The sequence below is a fragment of the Perca flavescens genome, chromosome 2 (assembly GCF_004354835.1).
Source record: "Perca flavescens isolate YP-PL-M2 chromosome 2, PFLA_1.0, whole genome shotgun sequence".
NCBI classification, from domain to species: domain Eukaryota; kingdom Metazoa; phylum Chordata; class Actinopteri; order Perciformes; family Percidae; genus Perca; species Perca flavescens.
The window spans coordinates 32,720,030-32,740,860 of NC_041332.1; the positions used below are offsets into that span (position 1 = coordinate 32,720,030).

At 39.5% G+C, this 20,831-nt stretch overlaps 1 protein-coding gene across 1 annotated transcript; it reads left to right on the forward strand.

Moving 5' to 3' along the window:
* Window positions 1-404: 404 nt before the first annotated feature.
* Window positions 405-20,037, forward strand: LOC114573819 (meprin A subunit beta). The gene is made up of 16 exons (XM_028606099.1): window positions 405-484; window positions 3,610-3,716; window positions 3,855-3,882; window positions 5,891-5,941; window positions 6,034-6,077; window positions 9,534-9,612; window positions 9,716-9,833; window positions 11,835-12,013; window positions 12,700-12,918; window positions 14,025-14,174; window positions 15,638-15,853; window positions 16,764-17,020; window positions 17,215-17,425; window positions 19,157-19,333; window positions 19,435-19,709; window positions 19,870-20,037. The coding sequence occupies exons 2-16, from the start codon at window positions 3,675-3,677 to the stop codon at window positions 19,909-19,911; spliced, it is 2,088 nt and encodes a 695-aa protein (XP_028461900.1). The 5' UTR covers window positions 405-484; window positions 3,610-3,674; the 3' UTR covers window positions 19,912-20,037.
* Window positions 20,038-20,831: the final 794 nt, after the last annotated feature.

Genomic DNA, 20,831 nt, shown 5'->3' on the forward strand with positions numbered 1-20,831 from the left:
CTATCCTATTATTTCATTTATATTCTGTGTGTGCTGTGTGTCTGATATTGTGCTGCTGCAACACTGGTATTTCCCATTTTTCAGATAGGTCAGGTTTTAGTTTTAGTTTGTGTTTTCTGTTCTTAGTGCTATAGTGTAATAATTACATTTTCTTTAGTGTGTTTTCACATTTGTATGATGAAGGATTTGTGCTATTTCAAATATTTATTCTATATTGTGTCTTTTGGCAATGTTGGAGGTAGAGATTGTGCACCATAAAAAAGGAGGGGGTCTCGCCCGGGGCGTCATTCAATGTAGAACCGCCCCTGACTCCACTACACCTCAGAGGGAAATGTTGTAATGTTAACTGCACTACATTTATCTGACAGCTTTTGCTTTATTGCTTCAGGCTGGCTTGTTTCTGCAACAGCTCATTGAGTATCGGATACAATTAAAACTATTGAGGAAATGACATTGGTGTGGAAAGTGTGAAACAAGCTACAATGTAAGTAAATAGTATAATATAATAAATTGTCCATCTTGTATTTACGTTCATAGAAGTGCTCATTTTTCCGCTGACAAAAGTTGGATTTAACGCAAATAATTCAATAGCATTGTGCTATACACCTAATAAAACTGTATAAAAAACGTATTTACTAAACTCTGCATAATAATAGTTTAATTTATGGATCTATTAAAAAATAATAAAAAATGTATCTGACAGCTTTTGCTTTATTGCTTCAGGCTGGCTTGTTTCTGCAACAGCTCATTGAGTATCAGATACAATTAAAACTATTGAGGAAATGACATTGGTCCATTATTAAACCAGATCGCTGCTCTCGGCAACGGTGAAACAAGCTATAATGTAAGTTAATAGGCAATTGTCCAGCTTGTATTTACGTTCATAGAAGTGCTCGTTTTGCCGCTGACAGGCTCAGATATAATATTCGAAGTGTCTGAAAACATTATGGAAAGGATTTCTAAGGAGGTCAATCTTTCTGTCTGTAAGATCCTTTTTTTAAACATAAAAAAGTCTGCGAAACTGCGTTCGCTAAACCCACCAGACTCCATGTAAATAAACATTTTAACATCGTAAAATATGGGCATTCTAGAACATCTCTGAGCTGAGGGTGCGCGACTATAGGGGAGCGCGGGGCACAAAGTAATACTTTTTGGTTTTGGCTAAATATTTCTCAAACCATTCGAATTTTACTGCTCATATTTTTATACAAGCAACATACATATCTCTGCGCTCTCATTTTGCCGCTGACAAAAGTTGGATTTAACACAAATAATTCAATAGCATTGTGCTATACACCTAAAAAACTGTATAAAAAACGTATTTACTAAACTCTGCATAATATAATAGTTTATTTATGGATCTATTAAAAAATAATAAAAAATAAAACAAATAAAATGTAAAAAATAATTTAAAAATAATTCTCATTCTGTGGACAAAAGAAATGCAATACATAGTTGTTCATGCTGTACTTCAATACTTTCTAAATACTGGTTTTGAAACATTAATGCAAATAAAAGAAAGAAAAGAACACGTCTAATGGCAATGTCATTACATGCCCCCTGAAGCACATCCAGTTCTACCTTGCGCAACCATCTAAAAACCTGTGTTACATTTAACCCCGTGTTACTTTGTGCCCCGCGCTCTCCTAAGTTTGGTCAAGGTTTTCTTTCTTTCATTCCAATTTTGGGTCTTTCAGTCACAGTGAAAACCGGGGACATTTCCGGGGACAGCTCCAGCCGGGGACAGCTCACCGAAACCTGGGACTGTCCCCGCAAACCGGGGACGTCTGGTCACCTTACCTCAGTGTTGTCCTCAGTGCTAGACGCAGACCTAGCTGGCTATGGAGTCAAAAAGAATATTCTCTTGGTAGCTTGAAAGTGTTTCCTACCAAACTTGTTTTTCTTTAACTAACTGTACTGTATCTCATTGTCCACATATACTACCAGGCTGGCAAACTCTGAGCCTTATTTCAGGTGAAAGATGCATTCATCATGATAATCTGCCTAATTTTAATTAGATTTGAAATAGAGTCTACGGACTACGGCCGTGGAGCTCTGAGCCAACAGGACGGGGAAAGCAGGGATTCAATCACCTGGAGCTCACTGCCAGTGTTTCAGTTTGACTGTTAAAAAGTGTTAGGATAATTAAAAGGTATTTATTTAGAAGCAGGCTGGTTGGTTAGTTGGCTAACGCTAGCTTGCTATTCCACCAAGCTTCCATGCTACATAAATAAGCCAGACAGAGTTGTCCTTCATCTGGAGATAGAAACCCTGCTTTCCCCGTCCTGTTGGTTCAGAGCTCCACAGCCTGAGTCCACAGGTACAAATTAGTTTTGCACCAAATGTATCGCAACAAGTGTTGCAAAAGTCGAGGCGCAGATTCGCCACTTTGTGATGCGAGAGAGCACATATGTGAAGTTGCAGTGACAAATTCGAGAGGTTGTAATCACTGAGTTGTGGTTGTGATGGAAAATGAACTTGAGTAAAAATGTTGCATTACAAGTTTGCAGCTGTCATTGTGTTCATGCAAATATCAATCTACACATTTGTGAATATTTTTTCTGCAACTTCACATTCAGAATACAGGTGTGTGAATATTTTCTACAAGTGCAAATTTCAATTTACAAGTTCAGATTTTTTTTACAAGCTCTCGTGTTTTTTTTTCTTTTTGTGACTTCAAATTCAGATCACGTGTGTGTGAATATTTTTTACAAGTGCAAAATTGTAGTTTTACAAGTGCAAATTTTAATTTTACAAGTGCAAGTTTTAACATACACGTACATACAGATTTTTTGTTCTGCGAGTTCTCACATTGTATTCTACAAGCTCTCACGTTTTGCACCATATTTACCTTCATAGACGTGTGAAAAGTGGTCAGAAGAGAGAAAGAGGCATAGATGTATATATATCTATGAGAAAGAGGAAGCAGACATGTAGGCTATGCAAACGGAGCAGAGTTGGTACAATAAGTTTAACCCTTGTGTTCTCTTCCTGTCAACTTGAAAAAAACGCCTTTTTTTCACAGTTTGTTTTTGCTTTTTCCAACGTTTTAAATTGTTTTTCTTCTACACATTTTCAGCGCTTATTTCTACGTCCCATATTTTCTGATATAAAACAAAAATTTAAAAGGGCATTTTAACAGCTTATTAACGTGTGCTTGTTGCCCCGTGTGCGCTGTCATCTGTTGACATTTCCGATTGTCTTCCTATAGTTGCTTAATAAAAGCTTTCCATACAAAAATATAGTCTACATGTGTCATTAGTATGAGAAAAAAAAATTTGACTTTAACTGTGTCGGGCTCAGACACAAATATCTTAATGCCTATCAGGCTCGGGCCGGGTTCGGTCACGGCTCTGTCGGACGTGTGCCGGGCTCGGACAGAAAAATGAATCCCAATCCGGACTCTAGTGTGTGTGTGTGTTCGAACTTTTGCAAACCATCTGCACCAGTGTATGTGTCTGTGGCTACAGTACTTAAATAACCTAATCATGACTATTAAATTAATAATTAATTTGACAGGTGTCTAACCTCTCTCAACCTGAGTCATAAAAACCAGTACATCATGTGAATGTTGCGTGCACTGCAGTGTTTCTTGTTCTTTACAAAAAGAAAGCACGCCGCAGGACTGAGGCAGGTTGAACCAACACAGTGAGTGTGTGTCTGCAGCTGGAGCCATGGCACTCAGGTGGATCATTCTGTTCTTTGGCCTAGGACTGGTAAGTCATTTTGTGAATATTGTATCTCCAGTGCAAAAAATGTGACATTGCTTTAATGTGGAGTTGCCACCCAGAATATCAGAACATTCTTTATCAAATTTCTTTTTTGATTAATGTATTTTCTAATGTATTTACTAGGCAGCAGCTAAGCTGACAGGTGATACAGGTGAGTCACATATTATCAGTGTGCGAACTATACCGTGGCTTTCAGGGAAGCTTATTTTTTCTGAACAAGAGGACTGACTGCGACTGTTTTTGCAAAGAAACAAGCTGAAAGCATGTAGGCCTACTTGATTTTTGTCAGCACATCTAATCTATAATAATCAGTAATGACCTAAATAAACCTCCACACAGGTATCACAAACAAACACAGTACGATGAAATACGGTCTAACTAAAGCAGGGCACTGTTTTTGATATTGTGCTGCCATGCTTCGATGGCGATGGGAAGAACAGCATGCTTGCTGGTATCTTTGTTAGTGAATTAGTGATGAATTACCCTCATATATGAATCATACATCAATAATAGCCTAATTTTACGCATGATCCAACATGATATAGATACAGAATAATAGAAATGCATGGCATAAATAGCATTTTGTCAATATAGCTTTACATTTTGTTTGCACAATTTGGAAATGTGCAATTGAAAATATTTAGATAACACAAAGCTAAGCTGTCTGTACTCCAAAATAACAAACTCCCTGGAACTCCTCTCGCGTTCCACACTATACATCTAGTCTTCCAGCATTTACCTCACGAGATTTCAGAATGAGACTTCACCATCTTTCTATGATGTGGTTATGCATAATTATGTAATGCAGTTACACTTATAATTTGTGTTGGGCAAGTTACTTCCAAAATGTAATACATTATAGATTACTAGTTACTGTCATTTGAGAGTAATTAGTTATATTACAATATTACTGTCTCTGAATTGTAATGCGTTACACTACTTTTGCGTTACTTTTGAGTTACTTTCACCAAAATGGCTAGATGCAAAACGTGTCCGTCAAGCTTAAGTTGCTCACTTTCTTGTTTGTAAAACTGCAACATATTGAACAGTAAATGGTCAAAGTAAAAGACAAGCGTTTTTGGTGGTCATTCGAAGGCATTCCACTACAGGCATAGTTACTTTCCACCGCTGATAAAATGCAATGATTTTACGTGTAGCAAGCCTAAACATTAATTATCTGACTATCTGTCAGCAGCTCGGACACAATGCTGTCCGCGCTGACGTACCGTCACCTGTTGGGACACAGATGTTGTCCGTACCGTCTCTGGTTGGCTCTGACCACAGGAATAGTGACCGGACAGCTCGCTCCAACGCAGCGTAATAACTCCTGAAAATAATGTCCATATGTCGCCAATATAGGCTATCTGTCTCTGCAGTCATCTCAACCATCGAATACAGCAACAGGAAATAACACTTGCGGACTTTTTTTTTTGTTTCGCGGTGTTGGGGAATTCTTAAAATAACAAAACACCACTAAATGTTGCTTTAAAATGCGTTGTAACTCGCGTTACTGAGATTGTAACGAGTATAATATTACATTAAATTAAATTGAATTAGTAATGCGTTATATTACTGCGTTACAGCAAAAAGGAATTACTGTAATTGCATTACTTTTGTAACGCGTTACTCCCAACACTGCTTATAATATCAATCTGAGCCTGTCAGTGGCAAAAACAACAACAAAATTAAGGGTGCACATTTGCCCTATAGAATAACATTGCAGCCTGGTTTGCAGCTGCCAGTTACAGTGTTCTGCTCAATACAGGACCGATTTCAAAGATTTGGTTTCACATTGGTCATTTAGACACACATGCATGGGAAAATAGGGTTTAGGTTGAAAAATACCAATATTTCCCTTTAAGAGGTGTCAGCAAACTGAATACCTGAAATAAATCTGTGCTTCCTTGCCAAAAGGGCTCTCACTCAGAACAACATGGAAGTCCATTGCAAATCTTAAAGAGTCAGAAGGCAAAATTTAAATATAGAAATAAATAAGCTTTAAAATATGTGACATTTTAAAGTAAACATGTCTCAGGTCTGTGGGGCAGGGCTCAATGCTAATAGCACCAGTACACAGCACAGTAATAATTACGTCAATAATATCATCCTGTAATCCCATTTTTGAGCAGAATATTTTTGATTCTGCTGTACATCTACAGAAACTGATGTGGATGAAGGCCATGACTGGGACATCTTTAACATCAATGAAGGTTTGTCGACACACTATTTTTGTTTTGCTTTGTTGTATAATGTCTCGATGCATCTGAGGATTTTCATCAACCAATACAATTTTCCTTTGCAGTGGCTGGGCTGGACCTGCTGGAGGGAGACATCGATCAGGAGGAAGTAAGCTATATATATACATATTAAGGCTGGGCAATGATTAAAAGTTTTAATTGCAATTAATCGCATGATTTCCCTGATTAATCGCGATTAATCGCATTGTTATACGCAAACTCCAACAATGAATTCAAAAGTAGTGTATTGTGCAATTTTATTTTAAATGTGCTGCCATATGAACGAAAGTGCCATAACATTTGTTCTGCAAACACTTAACATCAGCATTTTGTTTATACAGTAGCAGTTAAATAAAATATTTAGTGTAAATCTCAACTTAAACAATGTAATCAAAGCAAATACAAAATTAATGCTTATTGCCACTGCCAGGGCATTCATGTTATCCTGTTATATATATATATATATATATATATATATATATATATATATATATATATATATATATATATAAACTGCCCACAAAATCCTGAGCCACAATCATAACATTAAAACTGTAACTCCAGTAGTCCCCAGTGAGAGTAACATGGGGTGCACGTTGTAAAGTTGTCGCTTTTGCCGTCCTATCCTTTTCATACAACTCATGTATTCTTCTTGTGATGGTGCGTCTTGAGGGAATCTCATACCTGCCATCATTTGTTGCGATTCTCAGAATGTTTCTCAGACATCCTCCACAACACTAATGGGCCTGCAGTCTGTAGCGATCCACTTCACTATGGCATTTGTTAGCTTCTCCCGCACGCTGCATCTAACGTAGTCTGCCGACGCGCCACTGTTTGTTTCGTTGAATGATTTGCTGGTATCAACTCTGTGTATTGCATTTAGGTGATATTTCAGACTGGAAGTACCTGGTGATAAAAAAATTCAACTTTGCCGTGGTTACAAATAACTTTGGTTCTGTCTACTGCGTCATCTGGAAGAACTTTAAAATGAAACTGGCCATGTAAAAGTTCCGTACCCTTCTCCATGTTTGTTGGTTTGTTTATCCACAAATTCTTTTCTTTTCCGGTTCCTGTAAGCACGGAAGCAGTCAGCAACAGACGTTTACAAAATAAAAGCTTGTGAGCAACAGACTTTTACAATAATAAAAGAAATTAAAGCTGCGGGCAGCGATGGCCAAACCATCACCAATGAATAAGGAAGTCTTGGTTGAGTTCAAAGACACCTCAACCAAGGGTCTACATAAAACGGGTCATTAATTATCAAAGGGGCGTGGCTTAAACAAAGGGGCGGGCCAATCCATCACCAATAAAGAAGGAAGTCTCTGCTGAGTTCAATGATACCTCACACAATACTCTACCTTAGATGGGTCAGCAATTATGAAAGGGGGCGTAGCTTAAACATAGGGGGCGGGCCAATCCATCACCAATGAAAAAGGAAGTCTCTGCTGAGTTCAATGACACCTCAAACAAGCATGTGGAAATCAGCTATTGTTGCTCCTATTTTCAAAAGTGGAGATCCCCATTCCATGTCAAACTATAGACCTATCAGTATATTGCCCACAGTGTCTAAGATTGCAGAGAAACTGATAGCAAAACAATTTATTAACCATCTAAATACCTCACCCAATGCTCTCCACCCTATGCAGTTTGGCTTTACAGCAAACTACTCCAACGAGACTGCGACTTGCTTTTTCACTGAAAACATCAGAGCTCTGTTGGACAGAGGTGGGGTTGTTGGTGCTGTGTTCCTTGATCTCAAGAAGGCCTTTGACACCATCAATCATAAAATCTTGTTGACAAAATTACGGTGTTTCAATTTCTCCTTAAATGTGCTTAAATGGATTGAGTCTTACCTCACTGACCGCTTCCAACATGTCCGAGTCCAGTCATATAAGTCAGAGGCCTGACCACCGGTCTCCCTCAAGGATCAAATTTAGGACCATTGTTGTTCTCACTTTATATTAATGACCTCCCGTCCGTCTGTTCTGATTGTTATGTGCAGATATATGCTGATGACACCGTAATCTATGTTCATGGTAGTAATATCTCTCAGGTGGCTGAGAAGCTCACTAACACCATGCTTAATATTACAGCTTGGTTAGAACAATCCTGCCTGCAGTTGAACACATCAAAAACAGTAGCAATGTTCTTCAGCAAGTCCCACAGAAACTTTAATGTTGAGCCGGATGTTTTAGTGTCAGGAGAAAGGTTGCAGATCATGTCTGAATACAGATATTTGGGGGTATCAATTGATTCTAAATTGTCATTTACATTACATGTTTAACAGGTCTGTAATCGAATCAAATTCAACCTCAGTAATTTTAGATACATTCGCCATCAAATGTCCACACAGGCAGCAAAAATGTACATGCACTCGAAGATCTTGTCACATATCACTTACTGTTTACCCATTTGGTCACAAGCTAGTGTAACATCTCTGAAACCTCTGCAATCACTTTACAAACAAACTGTTAAAATCCTGGACAAAAAAACCAAGCATTTCTCATCATTGTCCAATATTACAAAAATACAGATTACTTAACTGGGAAAATATGGTTAAATATTCAAAACTATGTCTTGTCTATAAAATTATTCACGGTTTATCATCCCCTCCTCTCCACCAGTTTGTCAATATCAGAACAGCCGATCACAGCAGAACCAGAGGTGCAGCGAGGGGAGATTGTATCATTCCATTTAGGAAAAGTGTATTTGGCCATACTTCCTTCTCTGTTCGAGCTGCTACAGAGTGGAACCTTACCCCCATAACCATCAGAAATCTAAACACTTACAGTACATTCAAGATCCAGTTAAAGAAATGGCTCATTGATAATCAGAACTGTCAACATTACCATTAACTCCTTGACCTGCTCACGCTGCCCCCTGTTGGCTTTTTGACCCTGTGTATGTATATGTGTTTGTGTCTTTGTCTAATGTTTGTCTGATTGTGGTCTGTTGTGATCCTATTGTACATTTTTGCCTTAATAGTACCTTTTATCAAATGTATTTTAAATGTTATATTGTTATGTAAATGCATAATTTTACATTCTTTTAGGGTGACTTTTTTTACCATCTGTCTAGAGACTGCAGATGAAAAATAGCCTTCTGGCTAATCTGGCATATTGACAGAAATGTTTATTAATATGCACTGTCTCTGTAATAAACTAAATAAAAAAATAAAAAAACAAGACTCTACCTTAAACGGTTCAAATGTTATGAAAGGGGCGTGGCCTGGGTAAGTGGGCGTGGTTAAAGTATAGAGGGCAGCTCAGTATCACATGTAGACCACACATTATAAGTTTCATGTAAATCGGATGATGCCGCTTTCGGCGCTCGGGCCCTAATAATAAAAACTGCATTAATGCGCAATAAAATAATTGTCGGCGTTAATTAATTAATTAGTTAACGCAATAATAACACATATACACTATATATATATATATATATATATATATATATATATTATAAGACCACAAGCACTCACTTCAGTGAGTCTGTTGAAGTTTGCGCTCTGTTACTTCTTCATTAATCCCTAATTTTATACCTTTGTTCACCGCATTCTCATCAGACATTCATCAGAAACTCCATTATAGGAGACAAGTATCGTTGGCCAACAACCATTCCCTACTACCTTGAGGACAGTCTGGGTAAGAAACTCACATTCCTGGTACTTATGTTATTATGGATATGCACTAAATTAGGATGCTTTCTCATGTTTCTTTGTCGTACACCATGTAACATGTACTGTAGAGATGAATGCAAAGGGAGTGATCCTGAAAGCATTTGACCAGTACAGACTGAAGACCTGCATTGACTTTACACCATGGAAAGGAGAGAAGAACTACATCTCTGTGTACAAAGGAAGCGGGTGAGCACCGTGTTCACTTAATATCGCTGTATTCTTGAACCAAACTGTCAGTGCTTATTACATGCCTGCTCGTTGCATGTGTCCTAGCACATGAAGCCACAACACACATTAATGCAATCACTGCATCCTCAACAAATGTTTGAAGGTGCACTAATAAATACTTTTATATATGCAATGGGTGAAATGTCTTGTAGTGGCAAACCCACAGAGAATTATCAGCAGATTCTGCAGTTCCCCTCAGCTCTACAGAACCTTTTAGCATCTTTTAGCACATTGTTTTGGTTTTACGGCACATAACTTTAGCCGTTTTCAGTGGAAAAACCTCTGATAAACTGACAATACACTACCTGCCGAGCACAAAGCAGGAGACTGATAAAGTTAACCACCACAAGCAAATATTTGGAGTTGTCGGTTGACCACAAACATGACTCCAAATGATGCTAATGTTGTTCTTTGTCTGCTAGATGCATAAATCGACACTGTTTGTTACCAGCTCTATACAATCTGCTGTCCCCAAGTGGTAAAACATATTAGTATTACTGCTCATAGACGTTTCCTAAAACCTAATGAATAGTGTTACTGAGGCTGATTCTGAGCTAACAACAGCTAGCTAAGGCTATCTACAGGTTTGGCATCCTCTAAATCAGCCAACGTCAACTGGCGGCCCGCGGCCCACATCCGTTCACATGCGTTCTGTTATTTATCATTTCAAGCATTTAGAGCAAAAACCCAGCCCCCTTAAATCTCTATTCACATGCCATGATTCTGTACAGTGATGCCCGAGCTCCACAAAGCCAAGATGTGTGTGCGTTAAAACACGCAGCACCTGTCTGGGATTATCAACAGCCAATGGGGCAGATGAAATCACGCTAGTCTCTTTTCTGTAAATAGGCTACAATTAAACCTTCGTGAGTATAAAGTCAATACTTATCAATGCACTCACCTGTATAGACCGGCATAAACATGTAGAAAGCAATATTTCAATCTGCTCTGTCTGCTCAGTCCACTCTTGTCCACTGCGCTGTTTTAAGCAAACACAGCTCTACTCTGCAAATAGCGAATTTTTACAAACAAGCTAAAACAAAAGCTGTCAGTTTTTAGTCTAACTGTTTATCGTAGTTTGCCGGGAATCTGGAAATTTTGACAAATTCTTGTAAACCTCACTGCTGGCGGAACAAACCAAACTCTCCAATCTATGGAGGTATTATAAGCAGGGTTCAAAATTAGCACCGTTTACCAGCCAAATGCTGGTGAAATATGCAAGTGGCTGGTAGATTTGCTTCACTCACCAGCCAAAAAACCCAATTGTAATCTATTGAGTGGCTGGTAATATTTGAACACTCACTAGCCATTTTGGCTGGTAGACAAAAAAATTAATTTTGAAGCCTGATTATATGACCAAACAGATGCATCGTGGCTACTTAATATGCATGTGAATGACGCGACCGTTATGTTCAAGTTCTTCATTCTTGATGATGATAATGCTGGTTGTATTATTTTGCAACATCATCTTTCATTGCAAATGAGGCATACATGATGAGTGCATAACCTGTTTATCAGTCCATTCATCATTAAAGCTGGGCTTTTCCACCTCAACTTTTCTTCAGCCTCTTTGACGGTGACATGTTTACCTGACAACAGCCTTTCTTTCTGCAAGCATTTTCCACCAATCAGGACGCTGCATACTACAACAATGTTTCCATAATCACAGACTTTAACCATCACTCCTCAGTGAACTGCCTCCTAGTCTGAGATGTTTTTCTAGTTATAGAGCCAGTTATCATTATGGAGTTTCCATGTTTTTTAGGTGTTTTCTCACACTAATACCTATAAAAAAAAGTATAAAAAACTTTATTTGAAAGTCCGGTCCCCGGAGTGTCTGCCGAGAAAAATTCTGGCCCTTGGAAAAATGTAGTCGATGACCCCTGCTCTAAAGTATGGTCTTCTCTCCGTGGCTTGAAAGACCATTTAGTCAAGAGTGCTTGCTTTCCCTCTCCATAGATGCTCCTCCTATGTAGGCAACCAGCGTGTGGGGAAGCAGCGGCTGTCCATTGGTAAAAACTGTGACTGTCTTGGAATCGTTGAGCACGAGTTCCTGCACGCTCTGGGCTTCTGGCATGAGCAGTCCAGAGCTGACCGCGATGATTATGTCAACATCATGTGGGATCGCATTCAACCTGGTAATAACACCTTGAATTACATCTCAACACTTTTTTTTTTTTGGCTGAATCACCAAGCTTGGGGGGGTGGGGGGAGGTCTATAAACGCGAAGGTCTGTCGCTCTGTCGCTGAGTGATAAAGTTACACCATTGGTGAGTAATGACTTTGGTCGGGTTGGAGTTGCCCATTTGGCCGTTGCTCGTGGCAAAAGTTACAACACCGATTGTGTAGGATCTACACTGTACATTTACTTTTAAGTAAAGCCTACACTGTAGGTTTTAGTTTGTCCATGAACATGTTCATAATTTTAATGGGTTGCAACCTACGTAGGTCTGGTCTGTTTAACAAAGTAACATTAATTACACAATGACACTTAGGATGAGTAATAGTGCACTTTAAAAGCAAATACCTTGACCACTACAGATGAACATTTGATATTCGAGAATTCACGTGATAGATGCCACTGACTATCCCTGTAACAATATGGCCGCAATTAAGCACATTGACCATGAGGTCAAGCTATACACTAGGTTTCTACCTGGTCTTGTTAAATTAGTTTATGTAGTAACTTCATACAATAAATGACAAACTGTACAGAAAGTATAATCTCCTGTGTTTTTCTCCTTATGCGTGCCTGCTATCTGAATACATTTTCAAAAACAAAAGGGCTATATTCTTCCTGATATTGTTTTAATGCCTTCCTCAGGTAAAGAGAACAACTTCAAAAAACACGATGACAAAGTGTCCAGTGCTTTAGGTGTTGCCTATGACTACGGCTCTGTAATGCACTACTCAAAGACATCCTTTAGCATTGGCTCTGAGCCCACCATCGTCACCAAGATCCCCCACTTCATGGATGTGATTGGTCAGAGGATGGGGTTCAGTGCTAGTGATCTGACCAAGCTCAACCGTCTCTACAACTGCAGTGAGTCATCTCATTCTCAACCTGTCATTTTGTCCAGTAAATGAGACCTAAAACCTGCACTTTGAGTGTTGCAACAATCAATAAACTAAATCACCTCATGAAATAAGAATGATTTTTGTCCCATAATAACCTATTTACAGGAGAGGATTATGGCCACATGTGAAAAATTAGAGATTAAAGTCCAAATACTGATAATAATTCCTCTCGGAATTCAGACTTTAAACTCAGAACTCAAAAACATTTTTGACATTGGTTCTAATTAGGCCTGCACGATATAAGGAAAATATGTGTTATGTGTTTGCGATAAAGTTATTACTTGCAATAAATAAACAGAAAGTGTTTCTTACTTATGCCTTTCTGTTGGTTACAGTGTTCTTCTAAAATATAACAAATGACTTGTTGAATTTAAAACAAATGAAAGGAAATCATTTCCAACATTCCTGTATGGGACAAATTGAACATTGAATTGAATATAAATTGGAACCACTAAAAAAAAGAATGAGATACATTTTAAAGTGCAGTTTTCTTCTGCTTTTTTCTTTCATCTGACACAAAACATCACTGAGTGTCTTGTGCGATATGTTGCAGCCTTTCGTGATTTGTATATTGCGCCAGTTGATAATGCGATGACGATTAAAAAAAAATGATATATTGTGCAGCCCTAGTTCTAATCCTCTTCTGTACCAGCCAGCTCTTTTCTGTTTGTTTTTTTCTTGGTCCAATTGAACTTCTGTTGCAAGATGATGTAACCATATTTGTGTGGTGGCACATTTGGGCTCTATCTGCATTATCAGCCCATGCTTATCAGGCTGACAGATAGAGCACTGTGGCATATCGACACATTTATCACTCCTTTCATGGAGGGCAAAAGAAAGCAGCATTTGTGATAACACATTTGACCAAAGGTATCCTGATTAAAAACACTGACATAAGAAGTTTCAATCAAATAGTTATTGAGGCTGGTGCTCTAATTAGAAATTATTCATATAACTAACAGTTTGGCATCTACTACTACAAAGGGGCCGCGGTTTGCTGTTGAACTCTGTAAGGATTCAGTACCTGTACCGAAGTATCTTGATGAAATTGTGACTGTTCCCTCTCCACAGCCAAGTCTTCTAGCTTTGTGGATAGCTGTGACTTTGAGGAGGAGAACATCTGTGGGATGATTCAGGGTCCTGGCAACGCTGAGTGGGAACAACGTAGATCTGTGAGGGGAGGGCCTTGGACTGACTTCTCCAACATGGGACAATGCAAAGGTGACTGTCAACCCAAACAAATACCTGTTACCGACTTTCCTTTTAAAATCTGCTGGAAAAAGCTTCAAGAGCATCAAAATATCTAGAACTCTCAATTCTAAGGAAATAAGGCAGCCACAAGAAATGGCATCTTGGGTTTGAACATTTGAATTTTTGGAAACTGAAGATAAACTATACAGGCTACAGTATAATCTTATCTCATACACATCTCTTACACTGTTGTCCAGTTAGCAGTTATTTAAAAGAGCTAATCACTGTATCACCTCATCTAGCCTCATACATAGCTGGCCGTGGTGTTTAGTGTATCAGTGTGTGTGTGTGTGTAGTGTCTGAAGATAAAAACAAAGGTGCCTGAAGTGATTTATAACATGTCATTAAAAAAACACTGATTATTTGAAGATGCCAATTTATTAGTAATTTATTAGATATAATTTAGAGCATTTTCTTTCATTATTTGTTATAAAAAGCTGAAACATAATGTCATCAATTAACATGTGAAAATTATTTATTAGCCTTTAACAAACTTGCAGTAGGCTACAGTGTAATGGATGTCTCTGCTGAAATTTGGCCAATAAGTTCTAAGTCCAGGCAGTACCACGGGAGGAGACTTTAATCAACCAATCAACCAATCAATCAATCAATCAATCAATCAATTTGTCACATGTAATCATATAAAATACAACTCCAGTGAAATGTAGGCCTAATAACATACTTGCCTTAACGACCGTTATCTACCGGACCAAATAGCAACGCGGATTTCGGTGCCTTATTTAGGCGCCACTTAAATGCCTCCGCTTCTCTCTGATGCTCCGAAAACGGACGTTAGAGGCAACTGAAACGACGCACGGGATGCTAGTTAACACTACACCTTGCAACAGGTAACGTTAGCCTACTGTTAGCTAGCAGCTGGAGTAAACACGGTTAAAATGCTGACAGCTAAACAGTGTAAAAGTGTGTCTGTATTTCACTGGAGAGGATTCTAACAACAGTCTGTAGCTGCCGTTGTCTGAAAAACAACTCAGATGTTGCGTTCACTTGAAATTTGCCTCACCAGCCTCGTGCTGCATTCAAAGTTTTTGTAAAATGCCCTTTTCCCATTCAGTGGTTGTTTTTGTCATTTAACAGGAATTTACTGGTGAAATAAGTTATTGTTATAAGTTATTATTATTACATTTTTAATAAATCATTTCATTGTGACCCTGTGGCCTAAGAAATAAACAAGCCGTTCTTTATGTCGATATATATATATATATATATATATATATATATATATATATATATATATATATATATATATATATATATCTTTTTCAGCCATTCTGAGTTTGCAGGTATGTAATAAGCATAGTAAGCATACTGAATTGACAATGATGAAGTATGTTCTTGAATATGGTACCATAAAATGTAATGTGACAAACTCCTGAGGCCCAACATTAGCCCCTGTTGTCTCCTCCTGCCCTCAGGAAAAGGATACTTCATGCACTTCACCACAGCCTCTGCAGAACCTGGTGACCGTGCATTCCTGGAGAGTCGTTTGCTTTACCCGAAACCTGGAGCCCAGTGTCTGCAGTTCTTCCTCTATAACACCGGGGCAGATGACGATGTTCTCAATATCTGGGTGCGGGAGTATGATGAGGCCAACCCCGGCGGTAAACTGAAGCTCTTCAAGAGTATTTCAGGTAACAAATGAAATATTACACATTGTGTGACACACCTGTATAGTTATAGTTAAAGCCCACTGAATGCATGATTTGGAAGTTTGTGACTTTGGCCACTCCAAGCAACACTATGACTGCACCGATGTTCACCAGCATTCTCTCATTTTTTAACAAACAAAAAACATATATTATGTAACCAGAATAATTTGAAATAAGCTGAAATCAAATAAAAAACTCAAATATTTCACCTTCAATCTTATCCATATAATAAATGAGTGATTAATAGTGGTTACTAGTCCCTTTCTGACCTGAGGGATTTTTGCAGTTCCTAGAACATAACGTTCCTAGAACCCTTTTTTTCTCGTGTTCCGACTGGACCAATTTGGGGATTATTAGTAACTCTTTCAGGTCCTACTTCAGGGCAGGGTCTTTTCCCTTTTCCGCATAGTGACCTAGGTCTACGTTGATTGGTCCTACTTATAAGTCACGCCCACTGTCAACCCGACACTTGCAGCGCGCCATCTATAAAAGCCTTGCAGTCTGTGTTAGCAAAACATTGACTACTTGAATTACTTGACTACGTGAATTACTACAAGAATGGACGGAAGGCTGAACTCTGAAAAGTGGACTGATGCGGAGGTGCAGGCACCGCTGGCCATGTACGCCACCGAGGAGGTGCAGAGGGACCTGGAAGGATCCACAAGAAACTCTGTCATAACAGGAATATTCAGATGGCCTCCTCCATTCTGGTTTGTTGTTGTATGTGGCGCTAAAGTCAAGTGACGATGCTATAATTCGAATGCAAATGGCAAAACCGTTTTTTGGGGAGAGCAGTTACTACAACTGTTTAGAAGTGGGCTGCCACTATAACTACGTTCCTGTAAGTACTTGGTCGGAAAGAGATTCTCTATTCTACCTGTTCTCTTTACAGGAGGTGTCATGGGCTCCTGGGAACTGCATAACATCAATCTGAATATGACCCAAAAGGGCCGTGTGGTTTTTGAGGGCGTGAGGGGACGTAGTCCATCGAAGGGAGGTTTCTCTCTGGATGACATTAACCTGTCATCCACAAAGTGCCCTCAGCATGTCTGGCACATCCGCAACATCCCCCGCCTGCTGGCCACCACACCAGCAGGAGGTAAACTCTACAGCCCTCGCTTTCTGTCACCAGCAGGTTACTCCTTCCAGGTAAATGTCTTTTAAGTGTTTGATTCTCTCAATCTTGAAGAAACCTAAAGCTTTTACACAGCTGTTGTGTATAGTTAAGGTTGCTAAGCTATGATTGGACAATTGCTTATCTGGGGAGGCATTTAGAATGGTTAATTCACTTACATTACCATCACATCCTTGCATAGTATTTCATACTACTCTGTGATCTGTAGGTCGGTGTGTACCTGAACGGAATAAGGGACAGTCCAGGGCAAATGGCCGCCTACCTCCACCTGACTTCAGGTCCCAACGACCACAAGCTCAAGTGGCCGTGTCCGTGGCAGCAGGCAACTATGGCCCTGATAGATCAGCAGTCTGACATCAGACAGCAAATGAACATGCACCGAATGGTCACCACTGACCCTGACGAGAAGTCCTCTGATGGTAAGAGATGGGGGGATAACTTGTAGTGTAGCAAGCCTCACTAGCCACTCATTTTGTCCTTTTATAGCAGTGATTCCCAACCAGGGGTACATGTACCCCAGGAGGTACTTCTGCAGTTACTAGTGGCTATGTGGAAAGATTGTAGAGTAGCTCAAAAAATATAGAAATTATGTTTTGATTGGAAGAATATATCCACAAATTAACATGAAGTCAACTAAATGCCTGAACACTACATGTTGCAGTTATGTAAGGCCAGTTACACACTGACTGCGTGGCGTGAGCGTGGCGTGAGCGTGGCGTGAGCGTGGCGTGAGCGTGGCGTGAGCGTGGCGTGAGCGTGGCGTGAGCGTGGCGTGAGCGTGGCGTGAGCGTGTCAGCTGTGTGGCGTGTCCGTTTATATTCCGGCTCCCGTGTTAGTAAGTAAGTAAGTAAAGTTTATTTATAGAGCGCATTTCACAGATAAAAATCACAAAGCGCTTTACAAGATACAAATACATCAACCTGACCATACATATAAAAACATACAATGTGACAATGGGGTAGACAGGGCAGGAAGACAGGGTATTAAGAAAATGACATGAGAAGAGGGGAGGAGAAAAAGGCAACTCCCAGACTATGCCCCTGATAGGGGTACAGTGTGGGAACAGGAAAAAAAACACCTCAGCAACATAAGCACATAACCAATACAAGAGCACACAAGACACGCAATGGGGGAGGGGAGTGTTGGTGTGGAGGTAGTCCAGCACAGGCAAGCAGCCATCTGTTAACAGGTTAGAGCTCCGAAAATGCGTGCCTGCTAGAACTAGAACCAACGCCTATTTTTCACGCGACACGCAAGCGTGTTGGAAGCGTTTCCAGGCAAAATAGAATAAAAAATATGTTTATATGTCGTTTAGACACAAATACATATTAATAAATGAAATTTTGATGTTTGAAAGTCTCTAGGTTTTGATATAAATGCAGATATAAATGTAAAATATAAAATAATATTAATATTGCACCTGTCAATACAGAACGAGATATTCTGTAGCCTATTTTGCCATCAATACTGCCAACGTTGTCTTTGCTGTAATCAAATCAGTGTATATTTATGTTTAACATGGTATTTCATTTTATCAATGGGAAACATACATGTGTCCAGACAAGGCTAGCAGCAGCAGCACCGCGTCAGACACGTTTCTGGTGTGTTGAGACATAGAAAAATCCACGCAGCTGACACGCAACAGAAACGCCACGCTCACGCCACACAGCCAGTGTGTAACTGGCCTAAGAGTGAAAAGTAAGCAAGCAAGCGCAGTTTAGCTAAAAGTAATGAATAAATGGTAGAAATAACTAGTTAAAAGTAATGAAACTATCGAATGATAGCTAAAGTAACAGAGAAACAGTTAAAAAAATAAAAAATAAAAGCTAAAGCTAAAAGTTACGGCTTAGAGTAACGTTAATGGATAAATGGTTGAAACATTCAGCGTCACTCAAAGTAGTAGTAGAAGAATTGCTGACCAAACCTTCAATATTGACAGTTCAATTGAAAGAAATAATTAACAGTATCCACTTATAATGAACAGTGTTATATTTAGAACATACAGTGTGACTTGATGAAGAGGTAAGTGAGTTCATCTGACAGGGCTGTAGGGGTACCTGAGACCAGAAAGGTTGGGAACCACTGCTTTTTACAATGAATTGTTGCTTTGTTCGTCAGACAGAGAATGACAGTTCACCTGTTTCTCCCAGGCACTGAGTACTACTGGGACAATCCCACGAAGGTGGGCAGTAAAGTGACTGTGTCTGATGGCAGCTATTACTATCGAGGCCCAGGCATGGGAACAAGTGCCTTCATCACTCACCGCAGACTAAAGAGCAGAAACTTTATCAAAGGAGAAGATGCCTTGTTTGTTTTCAGTCTGGAAGGTATGGAGCCATTCAGACATGACAGCTGTACTGTACTGTACTGTATATCTAAGATCAACCTGTCTCTGAAAGGTCACGGCTGTGCTTCTACTTGTCCTCAGATATATCTGCTCTGCTGCTATCTCAGCCTCTTCCCCGCTCGGCTGTCCATGCTGACGCCAGTCTGATGATGAAGGCTGTAGACCAAGGGGCTCGGCAGGAAGCTGCTGATAACTCCATGCTGGTCACAGCTGTGGCAGGGTCAGTGGCAGCAGTCATGTTGGTGGTTTCCATGGTGATCGCAGGGATCGCCTGGAGGATGAGGAGGAGGATAAGACAGCAGGAGAGCGACAAGGTGGTGATCATACAGGACATACCTGGATTCATGGAAGCCAATGTGAGTTAACCATCAGGGTCAACAGTATTACACATCATTGCAATTTAAGTTAGCGATAGTTTACCGTTGCTCATTTGTTCTTATGCATCTAAAGCAAACTGTTGTGTTCTTAGTTTGTGTTTGAAGAATCTGTACTAAATATGTCTCTATTTCATTACAGGAGCACCAGACCAACTGTCACTACTCCATGATGTCCGCATGAAAGGAAACAATCACCAGGAGAGCACATTACTAAATGATCTATTTAATCAGATTCTTACGTGACTGATTATCATATATAATCTGAATTTGTATTAAAAATTTGTTAGAAATAAAATATCTCACAGCATGCATGTTCAAACCATTTGTCCACAGCAACCCTCCTTGTGCAACGTCCTTATGGGAGAGTTCAGTCCCCAGACCGACAGAATGAAATCTGGTACCCTGTTTACACGTACATGGTTATTTTGAAAAACTGAGACATTTCCCTTCGTTTGTGCCCTTCGTTTACACGCAAACTGAGAATTCTCCTCTGAAAACGATTCTTTCTAAAAACTCCGGCCAGGATTTTGGAAAACTTCGTTTGAACGTTTGCACGTAAACTGAGACAAACGGAGGTTTAGGCATAGACAGTATATAATGGACCAATAGACCCCGTTGCTCTGGACGGAGACCAGTGAAGGCTATTAGAAGCACTTTTCCGGTGATGGCCAGCTTTACTGCGCAGCCTCCAACTGAGAGAATGTGACGTGAGCAACGTGTCTGAAAGTTGTAAGTCTTCTGGTAGCTGTGCCAAGAGAAATCTCAATCATTCCCAATCTTACAGACACGGAGACTGTAGGTGTATGTAAGGAGATGACATGGGCACAGGCTAATTATTGATCACTAACATGCTAGTTAACATTAGTAATTAAACCTAAACAGCTAATGTAAGTCGAAACTGCCTGCGAGCTTCTCCTGTACTATACGGTAATTCCTTTACTATGCGACAGTAAATCACTTGGTTATGACACAATCGTTAGCTTATTTTTACAAAAACGTCTGCTACGGAGCCATAACGTGAGGTACAACGTAATGGAGCCTTTTATACATTGTCGTGTTTCTTTGGAACTAAACAACGGACATATAGAGTCTTTAAACGCT

Bases quoted from the DNA above. Each gene is read 5' to 3' on its own strand.
- LOC114573819 (XM_028606099.1), top strand. From the start codon at position 3,675: ATGGCACTCAGGTGGATCATTCTGTTCTTTGGCCTAGGACTG. The intron at 6,078-9,533 runs GTAAGCTATATA...CATTCTCATCAG, and splicing joins GAGACATCGATCAGGAGGAA to ACATTCATCAGAAACTCCAT. The intron at 17,426-19,156 runs GTAAGAGATGGG...TGTTTCTCCCAG, and splicing joins TGACGAGAAGTCCTCTGATG to GCACTGAGTACTACTGGGAC.